A 21589-nucleotide genomic window follows, 5' to 3' on the forward strand; every position below is an offset into this window, starting at 1 on the left:
ACATTGAACAATGAAAAGTTTTAGAAGATTGCTAGATTGTAGCCTCAGAAGATTAATTCATGAGTCCAAGCCATAATAGAGAACAATTTACAGAGGACTGATTTTTATTTGAACTGGTGCTATATGCTATACTACAGGAGAAACAGGAAAGTCTTTTAATGTCTCATTAACACTATAAAACAAAAGTGGCACACATAAGCGAGTTCCACTACAGAACTCCCATCAAAGTCCTTTTTTACAACAACCTCTCAGGCTATTTGTGCATGAAGTAACAGATACAGAAAAGGTAAACATTAACTCTTTATCTTGTATTAGTTTTGATAAAGCTGGCAAGAAAGCATATATGAAAAATTCACATAAATCGAATAATAATGCCAATTGCATGAATCATTTAATTTCTTCTGTGCTCCGGAAACAACAATAATTCCTTCCTTCCAGCTGTTCTTCCACAGATCTGCAAGTTTACACTGACTCAGCTTGTACAGACAAATCATCTATCACACATTCTCCTTTCTTAAAAAGGGACACAGTCAGGTACAGAAGTTTAGGACAAAAGTGCATGCTTCATTATCTTTAAAAGGGAAAATCCCCCCCCTCCATTCATCCCCCCCAAAATCTACTATTGTATATCAGTATTTTCCTTACGCTTTACTTTACATTAAAATAGATTTTGTTCAGATTTAAGTATAATGCTAAGAAACGTCTTGCCTGGATTGGTTGGTTAAATTGCTTTCTGAGTGAAGGAACGGTGTCATACCCTCAGTTTTTACGAAACATAATCTTCCATTTAAAGTCTTTTAGCCCTCTAAGTCATGGTGATAGGCACTACATAAATCTAAATAGCTACAAATGGCTTGTCTACATAGTTCACTGGTGTGCAACAAAAAGTGTAAATTATAGAATGCAATAGCATGTTGCACACTAACTGGCCCATGTGGACCCTCCTAGATGCACTAAGAGTTCCCTAATGCATGTTGCCATAGTCCTGTTTCAAACAGTATTACACTAAGATGCACTAGGGAACTTTAGGTGCACACCAGAAGGGTCTGTATGGGCCAGTTAGTCAGAGCATACTAGAATTTACACCCCTCCAGTGCACACTAATGTACCATATGGACAAACCCAAAGACTTCCAAATGTAAGTAACTGCAGTAATTAGGCTCATTGCATATTGATACATTAACGAGCAAATTACAGGAGCACAGATTTTATAAAATATGTAAATACATAGATGTAGTTTATAATATATTAGGCCCCAATCCTACAAACACATACTTAAAGTTAAATCCATAAGTAATTCTTTGCAGGGTTGAGTGCTTACGCTGTGGATCTGGAAAAATACCAAACCTTATTAAAAATGTATACAATAAAGTTTCACATTTGGCTCTAGTGTAGTTTTCTCTGTGTGTATGTATGCAAACATGCACACACACATTTCACATTTATAGTAAACGTACCAATAACAGGTCAGATCCTCCCGCAGCGTGTGTGGGTCCACTTGCAGGACATGGCCTTAAAGCATTACGGAACAATATAGCACTTTTAGAAGAAATAATGCAGAGGATTCAGGAAAAAGTGGTGCTGCTTTTGGATAGGGGATTGTGGACAGGATGGGAGGAGAAGCCTGTTTGAGGGGCACCAGGACTGAGGCTGCACAGGGGAAAGTTTGATAAGCATTGAGCTAGTACATGGGAATTTGCTATAACCAGAAGTGAAACTGACTAGATTATTCTCAAGTAAACAAACAATTATGATTTTTAACTTGACAAAATCTCTAGGTAGAAACATATAACAGCTGGTACACAACAGCAAGGACAGGACTAATTTCCACTTCAAACTGAATCAGCAACATGCTGCTAATGAGGGGATCCCTGCTCAATGCCCTTGCCCAGCTCAGTGATTTCATCAGGACTTTGCAGAGGATCTGCTTGTGCACAAGACATTGCAGGATCAAGACCTAACACACTTATTTGAATGCTCTTCCCTAGATAATTTATTTAAAACATTGCTGTTATTATTGTGAATTATTTGGCATTGTTTAAAAATTATTCCTCAGCTCTTGAGCTGGGCTGATAAATAAATCCATGTAAAATTTATTTGACAAATTCCACAATATTCTTGAATAAATTATTTTAGTTGCTTGTGGTTTATCTTCAAATATTAGCTCGATTTACCCATTATTACACTACACAGGCTGCAGAATTCATATCATATTTATTTAAGAAGATCTAATAAGAACAGGATAAGAGTAAAAAGGGCAAAATTAAATCTTCTGTCTAGAGGTGCATAGCTTATTCACTGTGATGGACTTGGAGCTGCCTATATTAATTTATGAATACTAGAAGTTGTAGGTGTTTGACAGATTGCTGTGAGGAGGGTTACTATCTCTTGACCTTGCACATACTGAGTTAATTCAATAAGGATCTCAATACATGCAAACAGCTGGACAATAACCCAGGATTATTGACTTTAATTTTGCTATCCCTGACTTCTGCTGAACTGAACAAGTTAACCAGTCTGAGAAAACCAAACCAAGGAGGAGAACAACACAACTTGCACCTGAATTTTAAGTAATGCACAGAGAAAGAAAGTGAAGGTGAACCCAGACTCTAGAGGCTGGGGTAAGAGGCCTACATCGGATGCTATGCAAGCTACATAAGCATATAGACCTTCTGCTGGTTTTTAAATCCTTTTTTCTCATGCTATACTTAACAATAGGAGCAAAGCAAAGAATACTTTGGTTTAAGAAGGCTGTTATGGGCCAGTGTATTCATCAAGGGAAGCCCCCAAGGGAAGAACCACAGGTGACAAACTCAGTCAGATCTACTGGGTAAATGCAGTTGAGGCAGGAGGTGGCTTAGCCCCGCATTCTGTTTAAGAGTGGGGGAATCACAGGATTCCATCCCAAACACAAGTAAGGGCATGAGGCCAATACTTGAGGGGGTGCTCATGAAGAAATGGGGTACCAGGCCTAGACCAGTACCCAGTGGAGGGTCCCAGGTTGCATGTAAGGCTGGCAGATGCCCCAGGGGACAAAGGGAATCAGGAACAAGGCCAATGGGAGTGTATGCAGTCACCAGTACAGCAGCCAGACTCCATCCAGACTGCGTTAATCAATTCTGCAGAAACCAGAGAGGAGGATGATCAGCTGAAGTTTGAGGCCGTGTGACTTGCTGATTGGAAACAGGAGAAGTAACACTGGCATGAGGAGACAACGCAAGACCAACCAGACGGAACAAGAGTGTCGGTGACTCTATGGCCTGGAACTGTAAAGGACATGCTACAGATTTGATAAGGAAGTCAGACACCATACCATATCCTCAGGGCCACATGATTCAATTCAAAACTCATCTCAAAAGCATTGAAAAATATACTCATGTCATCCCCATCCCTATAGCGAGGTAACAATTTAGAACAGTGATGGGCAATATGTGGCCCACGTGCCGCCCACGGCCCGTCAGGGTAATCTGCTGGTGGGCCAAGAGACAGTGTTTACATTGACTGTCTGCAGCACAGCTGCCCGCAGCTCCCAGGGGCCGCGGTTCACCATTCCCTGTGAGCCCAGTTCTCTTCTCACTAATGCCAGTGTAAACCAGGAGAAAATTTTATGAAGTTACACTGGCATTAAGCCAGCATGAGAGGGACTCAAGCCCCATAACTGCAGATGCAATCCTTTTAAACAGGGCTCTCCTGGGTGCAGCCATAATCCTTTCAATATGTACATAACGAAACAAAATAGTATTCTTGGTTAAAGACTGCTGCATTCCTAGAAACTCTTCTCACCCAACCGCATTCAAAACACCTGTTTTGGGTAATGCTGGGCAAGTCACTTAAATGGTTCTAATGATGTCTCCTGAAAGGATTTTCTAACTGTTCTTTGGTCATTAGATGCAGCCAGATGTTGGTTAGGGCTTGTCTACACTGGCACTTTACAGCGCTGCAACTTTCTCGCTCAGAGGTGTGAAAAAAACATCCCCGTGAGCGCTGCAAGTGCTGGTAGCTATTCCCCTCAAGGAAGTGGTTTTTTTAGAGCACTGGGACGGGAGAGTTCTCAACCAGAGCTATGCCGCGACTACACAAACCACAATAAAGTGCTGCCGCAGCGCTTTAACATTGCCAGTAAAGATGTGTCCTTACTTTCCAGGTCATTCTTTTCGTCTGCACATTAAAAGGCCAATTAACATTATTCTATTAATTTACAAAATAACTATTCCATTTTAGCTACTGAGGATAAATACTCCATCATGCCAGATGGTAAGAAGACTAATGCGGGGAAAAAAAAAAATCGACACACACCGTCTCCTCTCCTCTAACATAAACTAAGCACTCAATTGTGATAAATCCCAGTTGAATCTTTATGGTTTGGAGCCACTGGATGATAATGAACACTTGACATTGAAAAAGCTATTATCTAGTATTATAAAACTATCACGCTTGTCATTGACTTGAAAGTCAACATATGTAAGTTCAGAAGATATATCATATATACATATATAATATAGATATCCTTCAGGACATGTTATGCTAGCTGTTGTATATTTTATGCTAATTCAGTAGACTTTTTTCTTGCTTCCATATCTTCAATGTCAGTCTCATGTGCAGAAATGTCAGGATCAAACAAAAGAGACACCATGCCCTAAAAATAATAAATGGATCAATGATGTGTAGGGGTCTGAAAGCCCTTCTGTTCTTTGGATTTTATTTTAGCCAGATAACCCACACAGTAAGTGACGAACAAACATGTATGTAGTTAGAGATTTAATTCCATTAGATTTTAGCAATGGTAAAAAGTAGGTCTCTATAGGCAAAGACTGAAGGGTCCTAAAAATAACCTAGTATATAAGAGCTGAGCATTTATTATTAAGAATCAAATATTCTCCTTTGCTTTAGGAAAGCATGTGGTGATTCTGTACTATAAAAATACTGTTTAAAAAAAAAAAAAACCTCTTCAGCAGTACATCAAAAATTAAAATTTATTTATTCCTACTCCCTGGGGATTGTACTACACAGTGAAGTCTGCACCACTTTTAAACTACTTTACTAAATCTTGCTGCATATGTAAAATAAAAAAAGAGGCTTTAAACAAATGTTACTACTGTATATTAGAGCAGTGACTGATCATTTCACTACAATTAATGAACTGTGAGAGTTTCCAATAAAAATGCTATTTATTTTATTCATTTAATTAGCGAGATTCTGAGGTAATGTGCACATGATAAATTGTCTTTAAAAAAAGGGGAAAGGAGGGCATAAGCTAAAATTTCATCCAGTAGCCCAAGGGCAAAGAGAAGACAATCCAAAAGGAAAGAACTGCAGAAGAAGAGAACCAAAACTATTAAAAATGCATTGTGCTGAAGGGGGAAAAAACTGTTTTGCACAGCGATTTGACTAGAGCAACAGAAGGACTCAGACAAATGGGGATGGATTTCCATAGATGGTTAAAGGGAATGGAGAAGTTGCTGCCCATAGCCCAGTACAGATGACATCTCAAGATGGAAATAAAGGACAACTTATCAAACTCAGCTATGTTAAATGAACTTGCGGGAGAGACAGGCACTAACTTGATACATTTCACAACTGTTGCTGCTCCTTGATCAGTTGCAAAGCAAGTTCAATTTTCAATATTGCAGAAATTACAACTCAACTGTTAAAATTTCCTCACTACATCTAGGAGGCCTTAGACCAAGACTTTCAAAATTAGCTGCTTAAAAGTCTGCTAATAGTTTAAGCATCAACATAGGTGCCTAGAATTTTCAAAAATGAGGAGCACTCAGTAGTTCCAATTAAATTTAACGGGAGAGGCTGAGTGCTCAACAATTTTGAAAAATCAAGCCACTTCTTTAGGTGCCTAACAAAGGATATAAAGGTATAATTCAGTGGTTCCCAAACTTGTTCCGCCGCTTGTGCAGGGAAAGCCCCTGGCGGGCCGGGCCAGTTTGTTTACCTGCTGTGTCCACAGTTTCGGCCGATCGTGGCTCCCAGTGGCCATGGTTCGCTGCTCCAGGCCAATGGGAGCTGGTGGAAGCGACGCGGACCAAGGGATCCCATATAATTAATTTCCCAGTATATGTACAGCTCACATTCTAGGAAAATCTTAACGCTGCTTCACTGTACGAACCCCATCGGTCTGGGGGATTAAACAAGACACAGAAGACTAATTAATTTCATTTTGTGGTACCTAATGAAGACAGAATCTCAAGTATTATAGGAGTATTATTTTTAACTAGACAGTATGGCCTTTCACAAAAATGTCTTTGGACACTGTCTGTAACTTAAAGCACCAATCTTGAAAACACTTATACAAGAGAAGTACAGTTAAAAAAACAATGAGACTCCCCAACAGTATAAAGTTATTCATGTATATAAGTATTTGCAAGTGCAGGACCTACATACTCTACTCCTGGAGGAATTCTGCACCCCTGCGTACGTGCAGAATTTATGTCCCCTGCAGAAAAATTACTGTCTACAAGGAAGCAAAGGGAAGCCACAAGAGCAGTCAAGAGACCGCCCCAGCAGTATATTTCGGGGGCTGAGGACAGCTAGCAGAGAGGCAAATCACTGTGGGGAGGAGAGACTGGGGAAGACCCGGCTGGTGGCTCCTACCCTGTGCCGGGCTCAGCTGCTAGTCCCGGCTGGGCTGGGGAGGATGGGACTTCCTCTTCCTCTGCACAGCAGCCAGGGACAGGTCAGACCCATCCCCAGATTTCTCCCCCAGCTGCAGGAAGCTCTGCAAACTCTCCCCTCAGCTTCCTGCACCCAAGGAAAGCAGTGGACGTGTTGTTCCTTGACTTTAGCAAAGCTTTTGACTCTGTCTCCCACAGTATACTTGCCAGCAAGTTAAAGAAGTATGGACTGGATGAATGGACTATAAGATGGATAGAAAGCTGGCTAGATTGTCGGGCTCAACGGGTAGTGATCAATGGCTCCATGCCTAGCTGGCAGCTGGTATCAAGTGGAGTGCCCCAAGGGTCAGTCCTGGGGCCGGTTTTGTTCAATATCTTCATAAATGATCTGGAGGATGGTGTGGATTGCACCCTCAGCAAGTTTGCAGATGACACTAAACTGGGAGGAGAGGTAGATACGCTGGAGGGTAGGGATAGGATACAGAGGGACCTAGACAAATTGGAGGATTGGGCCAAAAGAAATCTGATGAGGTTCAACAAGGACAAGTGCAGAGTCCTGCACTTAGGATGGAAGAATCCAATGCACCGCTACAGACTAGGGACTGAATGGCTAGGCAGTAGTTCTGCAGAAAAGGACCTACGGGTTACAGTGGACGAGAAGCTGGATATGAGTCAACAGTGTGACCTTGTTGCCAAGAAGGCCAATAGCATTTTGGGATGTATAAGTAGGGGCATTGCCAGCAGATCGAGGGACTTGATCGTTCCCCTCTATTCGACACTGGTGAGGCCTCCTCTGGAATACTGTGTCCAGTTTTGGGCCCCACACTACAAGAAGGATGTGGAAAAATTGGAAAGAGTCCAGCGGAGAGCAACAAAAATGATTAGGGGACTGGAACACATAACTTACGAGGAGAGGCTGAGGGAACTGGGATTATTTAGTCTGCAAAAGAGAAGAATGAGGGAGGGACTTGATAAGTTCTTTCAACTACCTGAAAGGGGGTTCCAAAGAGGATGGATCTAGACTGTTCTCGGTGGTAGCAGATGACAGAAAAAGGAGTAATGGTCTCAAGTTGCAGTGGGGAAGATTTAGGTTGGATATTAGGAAAAACTTTTTACACTAAGAGGGTGGTGAAACACTGGAATGAGTTACCTAGGGAGGTGGTGGAATCTCCTTCCTTAGAAGTTTTTAAGGTTAGGTTTGACAAAGCCCTGGCTGGGATGATTTAATTGGGGATCGGTCCTGCTTTGAGCAGGGGGTTGGACTAGATGACCTCCTGAGGTCCCTTCCAACCCTGATATTCTATGATTCTATGATCACTCCTCAGCTGCAGGAGGAGCGATTCCTGTACAGGATCCTCCCCCATCCGCCCAACCCTTGTGCATCCAGGTCCCCTCATATCCAGACACTCCCACCAAGCCTCAACCCTCCTCCCTTGCACTCAGAAGCCCTGCAATGAGCCCCAATCCCCTGCACCTGGATCACCCTGATGAGCCAGTCACACCCAGATCCCCACCCAGCTGCATCTGGACCCCCCCCCCCACACACTGAGCCCAAACCCATGTCCCGTTGCTAAGCTCTATCCTCCCCATACCCAGACCCTCCTCCCCACTCCGCCAGCTGAGCCCCAATCACCTTCACCTGGACCCCCCTGCAGAGTCCCATTACCGTTGCACCCAGAACCCCCCAAGCCTCTGTGCATCCAGATCCCACACTAAGCCACCCGCACCCAGATTGACCCACCCAGAGCCCTCTCAACCCACACCTGGATCCCCCCAACTAAGCTCCTCTACACTTGTATCCTGTCTTGCTGAGCCTGCCTGCCCACACCTGGTGCAACTGGCACAGAGGGGCAGGGACTGGGGTGTTTCTGGGGCAGGCCTGGTCCTTGTGGTGTGTCAGGGTGGGTTCAGCCTGACCACTGAATCTGTGTCTCAGGGGGAGTTCCACAGTGATCTTCCACCTCTGTGCAGCCAATGCCATGCTGGAGCCTCCACATTGATTTGATAAACAAAATGTGCAGAGTTTTAAAATATTGTGTGCAGAATTCCCTCGGGAGTAAATTTTTACTCATGTTGGTAAATTAGACTATTTTACTTAGAGGAGCATCTGGGCTGCTAGACGTTTGTAAAACTTCTATTTAAATTAAAAATACTAACAACTACAAAGAAAAAATCCTAAAGACCAATAGAAATATTTTCTTAAAAAAAAAAATCTATGAGAACAGTGGGTTTTAGACAAATTAATTTCCCTCTGCAGTGCATTTAGAAGCTGAAAGTGAAATTGAATATAAACAAGTGATACTGACTTCACTGATTGGCACTGTCCCTGATGAGAGAATTGCAAAAACTGAAGAAAATGCCTAAATAGTAACAGGTTAATAAGCCTTTAAATATTCTCTCTTTTCTTATATAATGTATAAGAAATTGTATAATGTATGGTACACAGGTAAATAAACTTGTTTGCACAATATTTTTAAATTGATGTCCCTTTAAATTAAATGGAGACAATAAACATGGAAGGGTAAAAATAAATATTTTCCAGAAGGGAAACAGAACAAATAATTTATATGGTGGACTAAACCAAAAGGACCACTCTTTTCCTCCTTCTCTTCAGGGAAAAGCATACATGCTCAAACCACGCTTTCCCAGAATTCTTCCAGGTGAAAAGTTTGGTTTCCTACACTATGACACGGCAAATACTTATCAGAACCAAAATCCAAACACACAGATTACAGTAATCTACAGTAGTGGTGCAAAATAAGGCTCTCATCCCGCAGGTATTTGTGTATGTGCTGACATACATACACACTACTGTAGAGCTGTAGTTTTGTTCAAGGTAGCACTGTGGAACAGTATGTTTTATTTACTTATTACAGGAAGCAACAAACCCAGGTGAAACAAACCTACACACCAACTTTTCTACTAAGAATGTGTTTCTCCAAACATCTGCCCCAGTCCCGCCTACTGCCCTGGAGCTGTAACTCGTGCCACTGCTTCCACCTCAGACCAGAGGCTTGGCTTGCAGGCCGGTAGCTTGTGCGCCAAGGAGGCCGGAGGACTCTCTCAGGCTGGGGCCGGCAAACCCTTTTCATCCCCACAGCAGCAGGCTCGTCTTGCACAGCTACCCCAGCACACCCCGTTTCAGTGAGGAGGGCACAGAGCTGCAGCAGCCCAGGGACCCAGCCCGAGCTTGCCGCCGCAGAGGGAGGGCTAGCAGCGGAGGGCGCCCCGGGGAAGGCGCCCCTCAACCACCACCCCCGGGACAGGGACGCAGGCGGCTGCGCCCGTCCCCTCTCCCGGCGCGGCAGCAGGAAGGGGCCGAACCGCCCTGCCCCGCTCGGCCGCAGCCTGGCGTGAGAGCACCCCGGGCCGGGGCCGGGGCCGGGGCCGGCCGGGAGCAGCGGAGCCGCGGGCTACGCACCCAGCAGGAGGCCGTCCATGTCAAAGATCAGGTGGGTGGCGGGCCGCGGCGGAGCGGGGCGGCAGGAGGAGGCGGCGGCCATGGCGGGGCAGCGGCGGGAGCAGAAGCGGAGGAGGAGCCGGGCGGCGCAAGCGCTGTCAGCCGCCGGCGGAGGGGAAGCGGGAGCCGGCTGCGGCAGCGCCGCTGTTTGGTCGTGGGGGAGGCCGGAGCCGGGCTCCCCCTCAGCCCTCCCGGCCCCGAGGTGCTCTGCGCTGCTGCCCGGCTTCCCCCCAGGCGCCCCAAGGGAGAAGGGAGGGGGTGCTGCACTTTTCTGTCTCATCGAGGGAGAGAAACGTAACCACGTCCCGGGAGTGTCTGGGCCACAGCCGCAAGGGCACGTCTACACTTAGCGGGCTACAGCGGTACCGGCGCAGCTGAGCCACTGCAGCTCTGTGGTGAAGAGGCTCTGGGGAGACAGCTCTCCCGTCCGCATAAAAACCCGCCAGCGCGAGCGGCGTAAGCCAGGTAGGCAAGAGAAGCTCTTCCACCGACATGGCGCACGCGCTTATGTCAGTGTAACTTACGTCGCTCAGGATGGGGGAATAGTCACTCCCCTGAGTGACGTAAATTTTATCGAAGTTGGCGGTAGTGCAGGCACAGTCTTATGCGGTGTCGACGCTGCACCTTTGTCAGTAAAACTTTTGTCGGTCGGGGTGTGAAAAAACCATCCCCTTAGGGCCAAAAGTTTACCGACAAAAAGTGCCAGTGTGGACAGCGCTTTGTCGGCAGGAGACGCTCTCCCACTGACAAAGCTACCGCGCCTCATTCGGGGTGGTTTTATTTTGTCGGAAGGAGAGCTCTCCCCTATTGACAAAGAGTGGCTACATTGCCTACCTTAGCGGCACACGTGTGCCCCTGTAAGCAGTGGCGGATTAGCCACTGGGCCAAGGAGGTGGGGTGGCAAGGTGAAGGAAGCTGGGGGCGGCAAGTTGTATGGGCCCGGGGTGGTCCGTGCTCCACCAATATGAGAGCACAGAGGCCCAGCTCCACCAGAGTTCGGGGACAGATCTCTCTTGCGGCCCCACCTATCGCCCCCGCGTGCTTTCCCCGGAGCATCCCTCCTGGCCATGCATGCCGACCACAGGCTATTTAGAAGGACACGGGGGCCCCTGTCATCACCACCAGTGTTACGCTAATAAAATAATACCAATAGGATCTTATGAGAGGGATAAGGCAAAAGAAACGTCACATTTATTGTAAATACAACCAAACATTACTATATGCAATTCCTATATAGATCCATTCACGCACACAGACATTCACACAGGTTCTGCAAAGAGGTTGTTATAGTTACCAGCCTAGATGTTGCTCGTGCCAAGTCACTGGCCAGGTGGCCTGGACACAAGTGGAGCCAAGTCGTTGTCAGATGCGCATCCAATGCTCCCAGAGGGTGGTCACAGAACCAGACTCAAAGAACGCAGTCCCGGGGTCCAATCTTTATAGGTCTCTGGTTCAATACAAATCTATGGAAGTTGCTTCATCATGTTGAATTTATAATTGAGATTACCATCAATCAGCTCAATCAGCAGGTGGTACATTCATGATGGCTCCATGACGGCTGGGTGTTATCTTCTTGTTCTTCCTTGATGTGTTTTGGGTGGATTCCGGTTTGCCCTCCGGGGGTCATCCAATTATCTCCACTCTGCATATTCTTCGGCTCATCGATACCAAGGTTGTAATTCTTAGGATTAGGCTGGCACCATTTACTAACCAATTATTTACCTGCTTCAGACATTCAAGTCCATGCACTCATTATTCATTCTTGTACTCAAAAACACAGTCTAATGACTTTTTTGGGTTTAACAAGTTTTATCCCACTGTTTTTCCCTCTTTGGTTACAAAGATTTATATAGGCATGATAAGGGGCCCCCGCGGGGGAGGAAGAGCGTCAGGGTGTTGCTTCAAAGAACAGCATTGTTTTCTCAAAGTTCTTATCACTCTCCAGCACAGACTCTTTGTCCCGTACGGGCCATTCTTATCATCTCCTTGCATAGCCTATTAACTCAGTCCTTGTACCACTCTGAGATAATTTGCACTTTGGCCTTGCATTTGTTACAGAGTGAAATTCAAAATAATAGTACAGCATGGAACTGATATTCATAATCTTTTACAATACCTATATAACTCTTATATCTATCTTTATTTCTACTACTACTTGATTATAATTTTACCATACTTATATAACTGCGAGGGTGACCCAACACCGGCAGTGCAATGGGGCTAAAGCGGCTTCCTGCCTGCCCACCCGCTACGCTTCTGCAAGCAGCCGGCACATCCCTGCGGCCCCTGAGGGGGAGGAGTGTCTCCGCGCGCTGCCCCCACTCCGAGCGCGGACTCTGCCAACTGCAGCCAATGGGAGCTGTGGGGGCTCTGCCTGCGGGCAGCAGCGCATGGTGACCCCTCCGCCCCGCCCCCGCCTAGGACCTGCTGCCAGAGGAGGGTGTGGGTCGCTTTCGGGAGCCGCCCGAGGTAAACGTTGCACCCCTCACGCTCTCCTGTACCCCAACTCCCTATCCCAGCCAAGACCCCTCACCCAAACTCCTTCACAGATCCAGCACCCTCTCCTACACTCCAATCTCCTGCCCCAGTCCAGACCAAGCACCCAAATTCCCTCCTACTTTGGTCTGGTGTACACTGTAGATAGGGTTGCCAATTTGCTAATCTCACAAAACCGAACACCTTAGCCTCGCCCTCACCCTACCCCTTTCCTAAAGCCTTACCCCTTCTCCAAGGCCCTACCCCCCACTCACTCCATCCCTGCCCCCCCCCCCGGTCACTCGCTCTCTCCCACCCTGACTCACTTTCACCGGAGTGGGGCAGCAGGTTGGGGTGTGGGAAAGGGTGAGGGCTCCAGCTGGGGTTTTGTGCTCCAGCTGGGGTTTTGTGCTCCAGCTGGGGGTATGGGCTCCGGGGTGGGGCCACAGATGAGGGGTTAAGAGTGCGGGAGAGGTGAGGTCTTCGGTTGAGGGGTGTGTGCTCTGGGGTGGGGTAGGGGATGAGGGATTTGGGGTGAAGGAGGGGGCTCCGGACTGGAGCCAAGATGTTCGGAGTGCAGGAGGGGGCTCAGGACCAAGGTAGGTGGTTGGGGTGCGGGAGGGTATGTGGGATCTGGCGTGGGGTGTAGGCTCTGGGATGGGGCTGGGGATGAGGTGTTTCGGGTGCAGGAGGGGGTGCGGGTTCTGGAAGGGAATTTGGGTGTGGGAGGGAGCTCAGGGATGGGATACGGAGTTGTGGGGCGGGAGGGAGTCTGAAGCTCCATGAGGGAGTTTGGGTACGGGAGGGGGCTAAGGGCTGGGTTGGGGTGCAGGAAGGGATTCGGGGTGTGGGCTCTAGCTGGGCGGCACTTACCTGAGTCGGCTCCCAGAAGTGGCTGGCATGTACAGATGGCTCCTAGGCACAGGGCCAGGGAGCTCTGCCCCCCGCCCGCAGGCACTGCCCCCGTAGCTCTCATTGGCCACAGTTCCTGGCTGATGGGAGCTGCAAAGCCGGCGCTCAGGGCTGGGGCAGCACGTGGAGCCCCCTGGCCCCGCTGCCTAGGAGCCAGACATGCCGTCCGCTTCTGGGAGCCGTGCAGAGCCATGGAGCCTGCCTTAGCCCCGCTGTGCCGCCGTCTGAACTTTTAGCTACCCGGTCACCACCATGAGAGACGTAGAGTCAAAATCGATGTAGTTTGGTCAACACAGCATTAGTGTAGACACTGAATTGCTTACGTCAACTGTTACAGCTTTCAGGAGCCATCCCACAATGCCCCACACTGACAGTACAATCAATACAAGTGCTGCTGGTGAGGACGCGCACCGCCAACACAAGGAGAAAAGTATAGACATGCACAGGCTATGTAATTACAGTGGCAGCCAGGGCTGTCCCTAGGGGGGTGGGCGCCCAGATTTGCCGTACCCTAGGGACGGCTCTGGCGGCAGTTGTATGCTAACATAAGTTAGGTCAACTTAATTTTGTAGTGTAAACATGGCCCTTGTCTCAGATACCAAGTATGTCACTTTTCCTAATAATTTTGTCAACTGGGAATCGGATTGTGATCTTTAAAAAACAAACACACACACACAATGCATGGACAAAAGAAAAAATGTGAATCTGTTATGTGGCAAATTCCTTTATAATTGACACAGTGCTTAGAATACCAGCATATCAGTTGCTCCAGAAGCTGCTGTAAGAGTGTAGGCAGTTTATCAGGGGTTTCTAGCAAGGATTTGTTTATCAAGTGTGTCTAACAAATACCAGGGTAGTCAGTGATTAAAAGCGTAGTTGTATATATAATTTATTATATTTTCCCTAATATAATATTCTAATTAATTAAGCTTTGTCACCTACATTAGTTGATAATGTGACATCAGTACTCACTGACTACAAGAAATTACATCACAATGAGCCATGTAACATGAAACACAGTGATTTTCATATGCAAAAAAGGTTTCTGTGCAAATTTTTTTTTTAAAAAAAGAGATTCCTTCTAACATTTTGAAAATATAACCAAACTATCTTTACCAAAAAATTTGTCTGTCTCATGGAGAGCTTTTGAATATGTTAAAAATCGGTGAATCTCAGACAGACCCCATTCTATAAATCAATCAATCAGTCGTATTCTAAGGAAGATTCATCTTCTTACAGCTGGATGCTCTGCATTACAAAATTGTATTGTGTTTAAACATGATTGTGATCAAGTTAGCTGACCGAATGATGACTGCAATTTGTCCTACTCTACATTGGCTGGGTCAACTGTGATCAGTATTATGTCAGCTAATTCTTCACAGTTACATTCCAATACAAGAAAATCCTCCAATATAAATAGACAATCCCCCTTAGCTTTATTCAGTATAATTACATCCACTTAATAGACAAATGAAGGCGGGGGGGTGGGGGTGGGGGGAGTCCAAGAAGACACAATAAGGTCATAGTATGGTATCCTCACAAACAACTAAAATAGCTAATTCCAGTTTTATTGGATGCCATTACATAATTTGACTCATAAATATCACAACAATAGTGTTTTCTTGAAACAGGGGAAGAAAAAATAGGAGGGTATGAAGGGAAATGGTATAATTGTCTTTATTATTTTAATGACTTTATTTTTAATTTTAAACTTTTCCATGCGATGTGATGAGTCATGACCCATTTAAATCATTTGTGCAGTTGTGATTTGTGAGAACATGCAGTGGGGTGGAGATACAATGATACGCAGAAGGCTAATAAGGAGCCATGGTCTGCTTGGTGAGAAGGATGGAAATGGGGTATAGGGATACAATCATGCTGTTAGGCCCTCAACCTGCAAAGATTAAGCAAATGCTTAACTTTACATACGGTCAATAGTCTCAATGACTCTCAGTGCATATAGCTAAGCATGTGCATAAATCTTTACAGCAGTGGTTCTCAATCAGGAGTACGTATACCCCATGGGAGTACACTGAGGTCTTCCGGTGGTACATCCACTCATTTAGATATTTGCCTAATTTTACAACAGGCTACAGAAAAAGCACTAGCAAAGTTAGTACAGACTAAAATGTCATACAGACAATGACTTGTTTTTACTGCTCTATATACTATACACTGAAATGTAAGTACAATATTTATATTCCAATTGATTTATAATTACATGGTAAAATAAGAAAGTAAGCAATTTTTCAGTAATAGTGTACTGTGACACTTTTGTGTTTTTATGTCTGATTTTGTAAGCAAGTAATTTTTAATTGAGGTTAAACTTGGGGGTACACAAGACAGATCAGACTCCTGAAAGGGGTACAGTAATGTGGAAAGATTGAGAGCCACTGCTTTTTTACAGGATCAGGGCCTTACTTGGTATGGTCACATGTGGAAGGTCAATTATATTGTGTTGGTTTCTAATAAATATAAATTAACACCCTGTGGACAATACTGGAAAAGGATGTTTTTAAAAATACCTCACTCCCCAAAAAAAACAACTTTCTTAGGTTTTGCACAGGCAAAGAGAATTTCATCTATAAGTAACATCTGTTGGAAATGTTCAGGTGCAAGTGAGTGCAATTGAATGCCCAGTTAGGGGCGAGATAGCGAGTATGCAGTTCATGTACAATTATTTTGTGTTGTAATGTTACCTCAGTATCATTTCCTAACTCAGGGCCTGGGCCCTGATTCAGGAAAGAATTTAAGCAAATACATAACTTTAATTCAATGAAACTTAAGAACATGCTTAAGAACTTTTTCTGTGTTGCATTGGACTTAAGTATTGCTTTCAGAAAGAACATATTTGTCTTAAATTATCGTATTCTGAAATGCATGGATGAGACCTGAGACATTTCAGAAACATGATCCCAATAATAGCAGTCTTTACAGAGGTGATAGAAATATGCTGTACCGTATATACCACTCTGAAATTAGTTTTGTTTTTCTTGTTGTCCTGCAGGCAGCTGTGGCAAAGAGGATAAACTGATCTAAATCTATTTTGCTTTTAATTTTAAAAGGAATCTAAAGACAAAAATAACCCAGTAACTTAGAAGCCTTCACAATGACTTAAATAAAAGCTTATAAACCCATTATTAGTAATAAATTACCTGGAGTGGTTTATAATTAAATGAAATGAACAAATTGAGATTCAAGACAGTTGCAATACTTGAGTCTTCTAAGCCCTAATAAAAGAAACACATCCCAATTGTAAGGGACTGGGACATAGGCAGTGTTGCATAGAAGTCACAGGCTAATGTCCACAAGTCAGCAGTCAGAGAGCAGGGAGTAGAGTAATCACTAGAGTCGGGATCAATAAGCAAGAGTCAGGCTGGGATCAGACTCCAGACATAGTTGTTAGGCTGGAATCAGAAGGCAAGAGTCAGGCTGGGGTCAGAGACTAGAGAGACTGAAAGCAAAGTGAGATCTGGCATCATAACAGGCCAGAAGCCTCTGTGGTGTCCAGACAATTCCCTGGGGCACCCTCCAGGGTTAAATAGTGAGCATGAGCCAATCAGAGGGCTGCAGGGTGTTATTATTCTGGATCATTTTGGAAGTACTTCCTGCAGTACTTAATCTCCACAGTGCTTCTTGGATACAGCTCTGCATGGCCCCTAGTGGTGAAGTGGGTATGTCAGCTACTTCCTGTTCTGCAGGTCTGGGTTCTAGTCCCATAGATCTTTCACAGCTGCTACTCTGAAACCTATATGAATAGAGAGTGTTGTGGCAAAAATCTTTCACCTTAAGAACATGAAGCAAGTTAATGTCATTGTTTCTGCCTGTGTTCTTACAATTAAAAGAGAATATGAGCCCCTCAAGGCTGACTGGCAAAGGGCCTTTCATACTGTAGCTCACATCAGGCCTGATACACTTTTTGCCCCACCACGCTGTTTAAGTACCTTGATGAATCAGGTTGTAACATGTATCAAAGGCACAGTTAATTCAGTTAGTTTTCCAAATAACATGCAATATTCCAAGCAGAGGAACGTACAGTAAAAGTTTAATTTACTTTCACAAATAGCAACAATATTTGTAAAACAGGAAACTCACCCAGAAAAAACACATACCCAAGAAGCTACCTTTACTTTAATACTAAGTAACTAGAGGGCAAAGTCTTAACCTCAGTGGTCCCACACAATCAAATATGTGTGCCTGACTTTGATAGCCTGGTAATTCCTGCTGTTACTTGATTCTCAGACATTCCCTCTAGATTTTTCTAAAGTGAACGATATCTCACTGTGATGCTGCAGAATTTAAAGACTCCTAGATTTCCACTTCATCATCCATAGAATCTCACAACCATGCTAAAGGCATAATCCTAATTTCCACTAGCCATGAGTAATGCAGTCATACTAGTCTTATGCCAATAGAACATTCATATCACATCACACCATTGTGTATTCTGTGCCAAATCCTAAAGCACCCCAATGCCTCCTGATCTGTTCTGGCTTGACTGATCTTCAGGTTGTCATGATGGTACAGTAAGGGGTGCAGAGTACAGGAGGTCTTGAGTAGTCCGGAAGTCCTAGATCTACCAAGGTATTTAGGCTCCTAGCTTCCAGTGAAATCAATATATTTGTGTATATGGGCCAAAGTGCTCTGGACATTTCACTGACTGCGGATCCCTGACACTCATTTCTCCCGTGCAGAATCCATAGAGGCCACTACTATCCTGGGGCATCAGAAGCCCCAGCAGAGTCACTTGTGTGTGGTAAAGAAAGAGAAGTATTTAGGAATCAAGGTTCTTACTGTGAACCCTCCAAAAACTTGATAGAAAAGATATTAGGAATTTTAGGTATCGGGAAACATCAGGGGCCCTCTCTCCTTCTCCCTGAGAGTGGGGTGTTTGGGGGCCAATCAGATTGCCAGTTGAATGTTCTGTGTATATTGTTAAATATATATGGTACCACCAAAAAGAAAAAAAAAGAAAAGGAGATGCAACATGACCAAGTTAAAATATAATACTTATAATAAATACATTGTTAATCAACCAGCAAATAAGTACATTATAAACCATGCATATCATTGGTGTTCAAGCAGAACTCCCTGTTGAAATCAGTGAGGAGTTGTGCCTAAAAATCAATGGTATTATGGTCTTGTGGACTGTATTTTACTTCAGACAGAATTTGGAATTCTAATTAACTTATTTTATCATTTGGTTGAAATATTTTCCTGATCTGTCAATTTATTTTGTCTGAAGTAATACACTATAGCATTTTTCCTGAATTGCTGTTTTGTGTCCTATGCCTAGATCAGAAGTAATTCCAAAATGGTCAGTTAATAGACCTATAGCAGAGAAGACCTGCTCAGCAATAAGTGCACCAGCAATAAATTCCTCCAAAGCTTTAAATCTAAACAAAAAATCATACATATTTAATGTTTTTTTTTCTGCAAAGTAGAATAGCAGTGCACAATAGATAAGTGTTCCTATTTTCTCTTTAACTGGCAAGTAATTGAACCAATAACAATGATGAGATTTTTGTGCTCCTTTCTCACTGACTTGTCCTCTCCTGCAGCTTTTTTTCTCTCCACAGCAATAAAATAAAATAACCCCCCTCTATGGCTGATATAGGGCCTGAATCTGCACCATTTAAGTCAAAGGGAGCTTTTTCATTGATTTCAGGAGGTGCAGGATCAGGTCTATAATGATTAGAAAACACTAATCACTCAATTAAAATTAGCTAAATATGCAGAAGTATAGAGGTCCCCAAATTTACCTACTTTCACCGTAAGAAAATGGAATGTTCCAAAAGGAGCATAAGTTTGTCTGGAAGATTGACAGTAGCCATTCAGGTATCTGAATAAGTAACTAACTAGACGTGGGACTTTTATCTCACCCCTATAAACATAATTCTAAAATTTGGGGAAACTTTGCAGACTGCAACAGTTTTTCGCATCAGTGACTGATATCAGTGGGACTACTCATGGAGTAAGGTGCTGTTCAACATAAAGAAGAGTATCAGAATCTGGCCCGCTAATATCAAGGTGATAAGCTTTCTGCTTCAAAGTTTGATTCAGATCTCACTTGCAGTATTTAAAATGTCGTGTCAAAAGCTACTGTGTGTGTTCTGATGCCACTCATCTAATTAAAAAATTAAACCCATATCTTTATGGGCAACCATTGCCCATATATTTCATAATTGAAATTATAAATTTAAATATTACTCTTAATTTAAAGAGGTCTAGGGATAAATATCTAACCCATGAAGAGCAAGTACTTAATACAAATTGAAAGGGATCCGTGCAGGCTCCAAGTATGAGAAATGAATTCATCATAAATCTGATGATGTAGCTATCTACAAAAGAGGTTACAGAACGATTTGTTATGTAATTATTTCATAAATATTAGACATGTCATTTAGACCAGTTGGTACCACAATCTATAACAGATTAGTGTTGTGTTAACTAAATTTGACAGCCTTACTCCATAATCTACTGTAATAGTTTTAACTGAATTTTTTAGCCTAACAACTGTGCCCTCATCTGAAACAGCAAAACTAGGTTAATGCAATTTCCTAAAAGCTAATAACAAGATTTTCAATATTAATAGTGATATATATTCTAATTAAGTAGAAGGTGCCATCTTAAAATCAGCCACCTCATGCTGGGATCCTGTCTGATCTTGCAAACTGCACAGGATCAAATTGAGTCAGTTCTTGGATGGGAGAACTCTCAGGAAAACCTAGCTGCAGGAAACATTGGATTTGATTCAGTAGGTGGCACTCTTGTCTCTTGAATCTGTAACAGACCAAACTTCTTGCATCATGTTGGAGGACCTCTGCAGTTAGAGCTGGGATTGATTTGCAGTTATTAAAGATCTCATGTTGCTTTATTGTGTAAGAGTAGATGTGTCAATTCTGGTAACCTAGCCAAATTTCAACTAGGCCAAATTAGTATTTTGGTATTTCAACGCAAATATAGATTCAGGTGCGTATCTTAAAACATCATTTTGGCATTTAGATATCAAGGTGTTACTCTTCGGGTTTTTCAGGATACACAGATTGCTGAAGTGTTGAGAAATTCCTTTTTTCAGCTTATCCAGTTATGAAGCCTTATACACTCTTCTCACATAGACCCAGTCAACATTATCCACTTTCATCATTTCCATGTTCTACTCATAACTCACTCTATCTAGGATTTGACACAACCACTACAAAAATATCAAATCTGGTAAGACATATCTCTAAGTTCCTCGTTAACAATATGAGTGTCACCACAGAAAATCACAGATTCCACTGGCTCCAAGTGTGGTTCAAATAGTAATCTAAGTCTTTGTCCTATTATACAAAGTATTCCTGGAGTTACCGAATACTCCAGAAATTATACTTCCACAGTACCCATTGGTGAATATGTTCCACAGAGTGATGCAGCCAAATAGACCCAGCTTCTGACTGTTTGGCAGTGAGAAAAAAAATATTCTTGGTTTTGGAATCCCTATTGCAGAACTTTTTTCTAGAGATATCAGACTAAGGCCATGACAAGCAGTGAACTGATCAAGGTGCAAAACCCACCTTTTTATTGAAGTTTTTCTACAGTATAGAGTCATCTTTTTGTTTCTTCATTTGTTTGTTTTAAATCATAGCCACGCAAAGTCCAGAGGAACAGAATAAGAAAAAACTGTCTTTTTGTTGTTGTTTTGGGATTCTATAATTGTATACAGTATGTCCTGAAAATACCCCTTAGATTTCAGCATGATAGAAGGTTTTAAAGGTGCAGAAATATAGAAAGTTAAACTAAAAGAAGTCTCTCTCCATATTTAACTTTTTTAATGGTGTGTACCCTTTGCACCCCTATTCAAGACCAGAGAAGCATTTGTAGATATATTTTGAGATATTGTAAACGCTTTGACTAGACAGATTGGATTAGAGTGCAGGAACATTCAACCTTTTGTATTAAAGGTGAATTTGTCAACCATGGTTGTGCCAAAGGTTTATGTACTGCCCAGTCCAGCAAAGCATTTAAGCACTGAGTTAACTTTAAGCATATGAGTAGTCTTGTTTAAGTCAACAGGACTACTCAACTACTTAAAGGACATGCTCAGGTTCTTGGTTGAACTGGGATCCAAAGTTCAACT

At 43.5% G+C, this 21589-nt stretch overlaps 2 protein-coding genes across 10 annotated transcripts in view; one reads left to right on the top strand and one right to left on the bottom strand.

Annotated features, from left to right (window-relative positions):
• The window catches only part of PUDP (pseudouridine 5'-phosphatase), a 146872-nt gene extending 136494 nt beyond the window's left edge, over positions 1-10378 (bottom strand). For all 3 annotated transcript variants that reach the window (XM_073354388.1, XM_073354397.1, XM_073354379.1), the window contains exon 1: positions 10045-10378. In XM_073354388.1, coding sequence (XP_073210489.1) covers positions 10045-10363 — 319 coding nt within the window. In that variant the 5' untranslated portion in view covers positions 10364-10378. The remainder of the gene's footprint in view (positions 1-10044) is intronic.
• STS (steroid sulfatase) overlaps positions 9608-21589 on the top strand; it is a 178872-nt gene continuing 166890 nt past the window's right edge. For 3 of the 7 annotated variants that reach the window (XR_012160073.1, XM_073354328.1, XM_073354359.1), the window contains exon 1: positions 9609-10075. Coding sequence is in view for 3 of the 7 variants with exons in the window: in XM_073354359.1 (XP_073210460.1) it covers positions 10062-10075 (14 nt within the window). In the remaining 4 variants the exon portion in view is untranslated. Of the gene's footprint in view, positions 10076-10211; positions 10549-21589 lie in introns of those variants that run through there. The other 4 variants (XM_073354336.1, XM_073354317.1, XM_073354348.1 and 1 more) reach the window with 3 other exon arrangements.

The sequence above is a fragment of the Lepidochelys kempii genome, chromosome 1 (genome assembly GCF_965140265.1).
Source record: "Lepidochelys kempii isolate rLepKem1 chromosome 1, rLepKem1.hap2, whole genome shotgun sequence".
Lineage (NCBI taxonomy): Eukaryota > Metazoa > Chordata > Testudines > Cheloniidae > Lepidochelys > Lepidochelys kempii.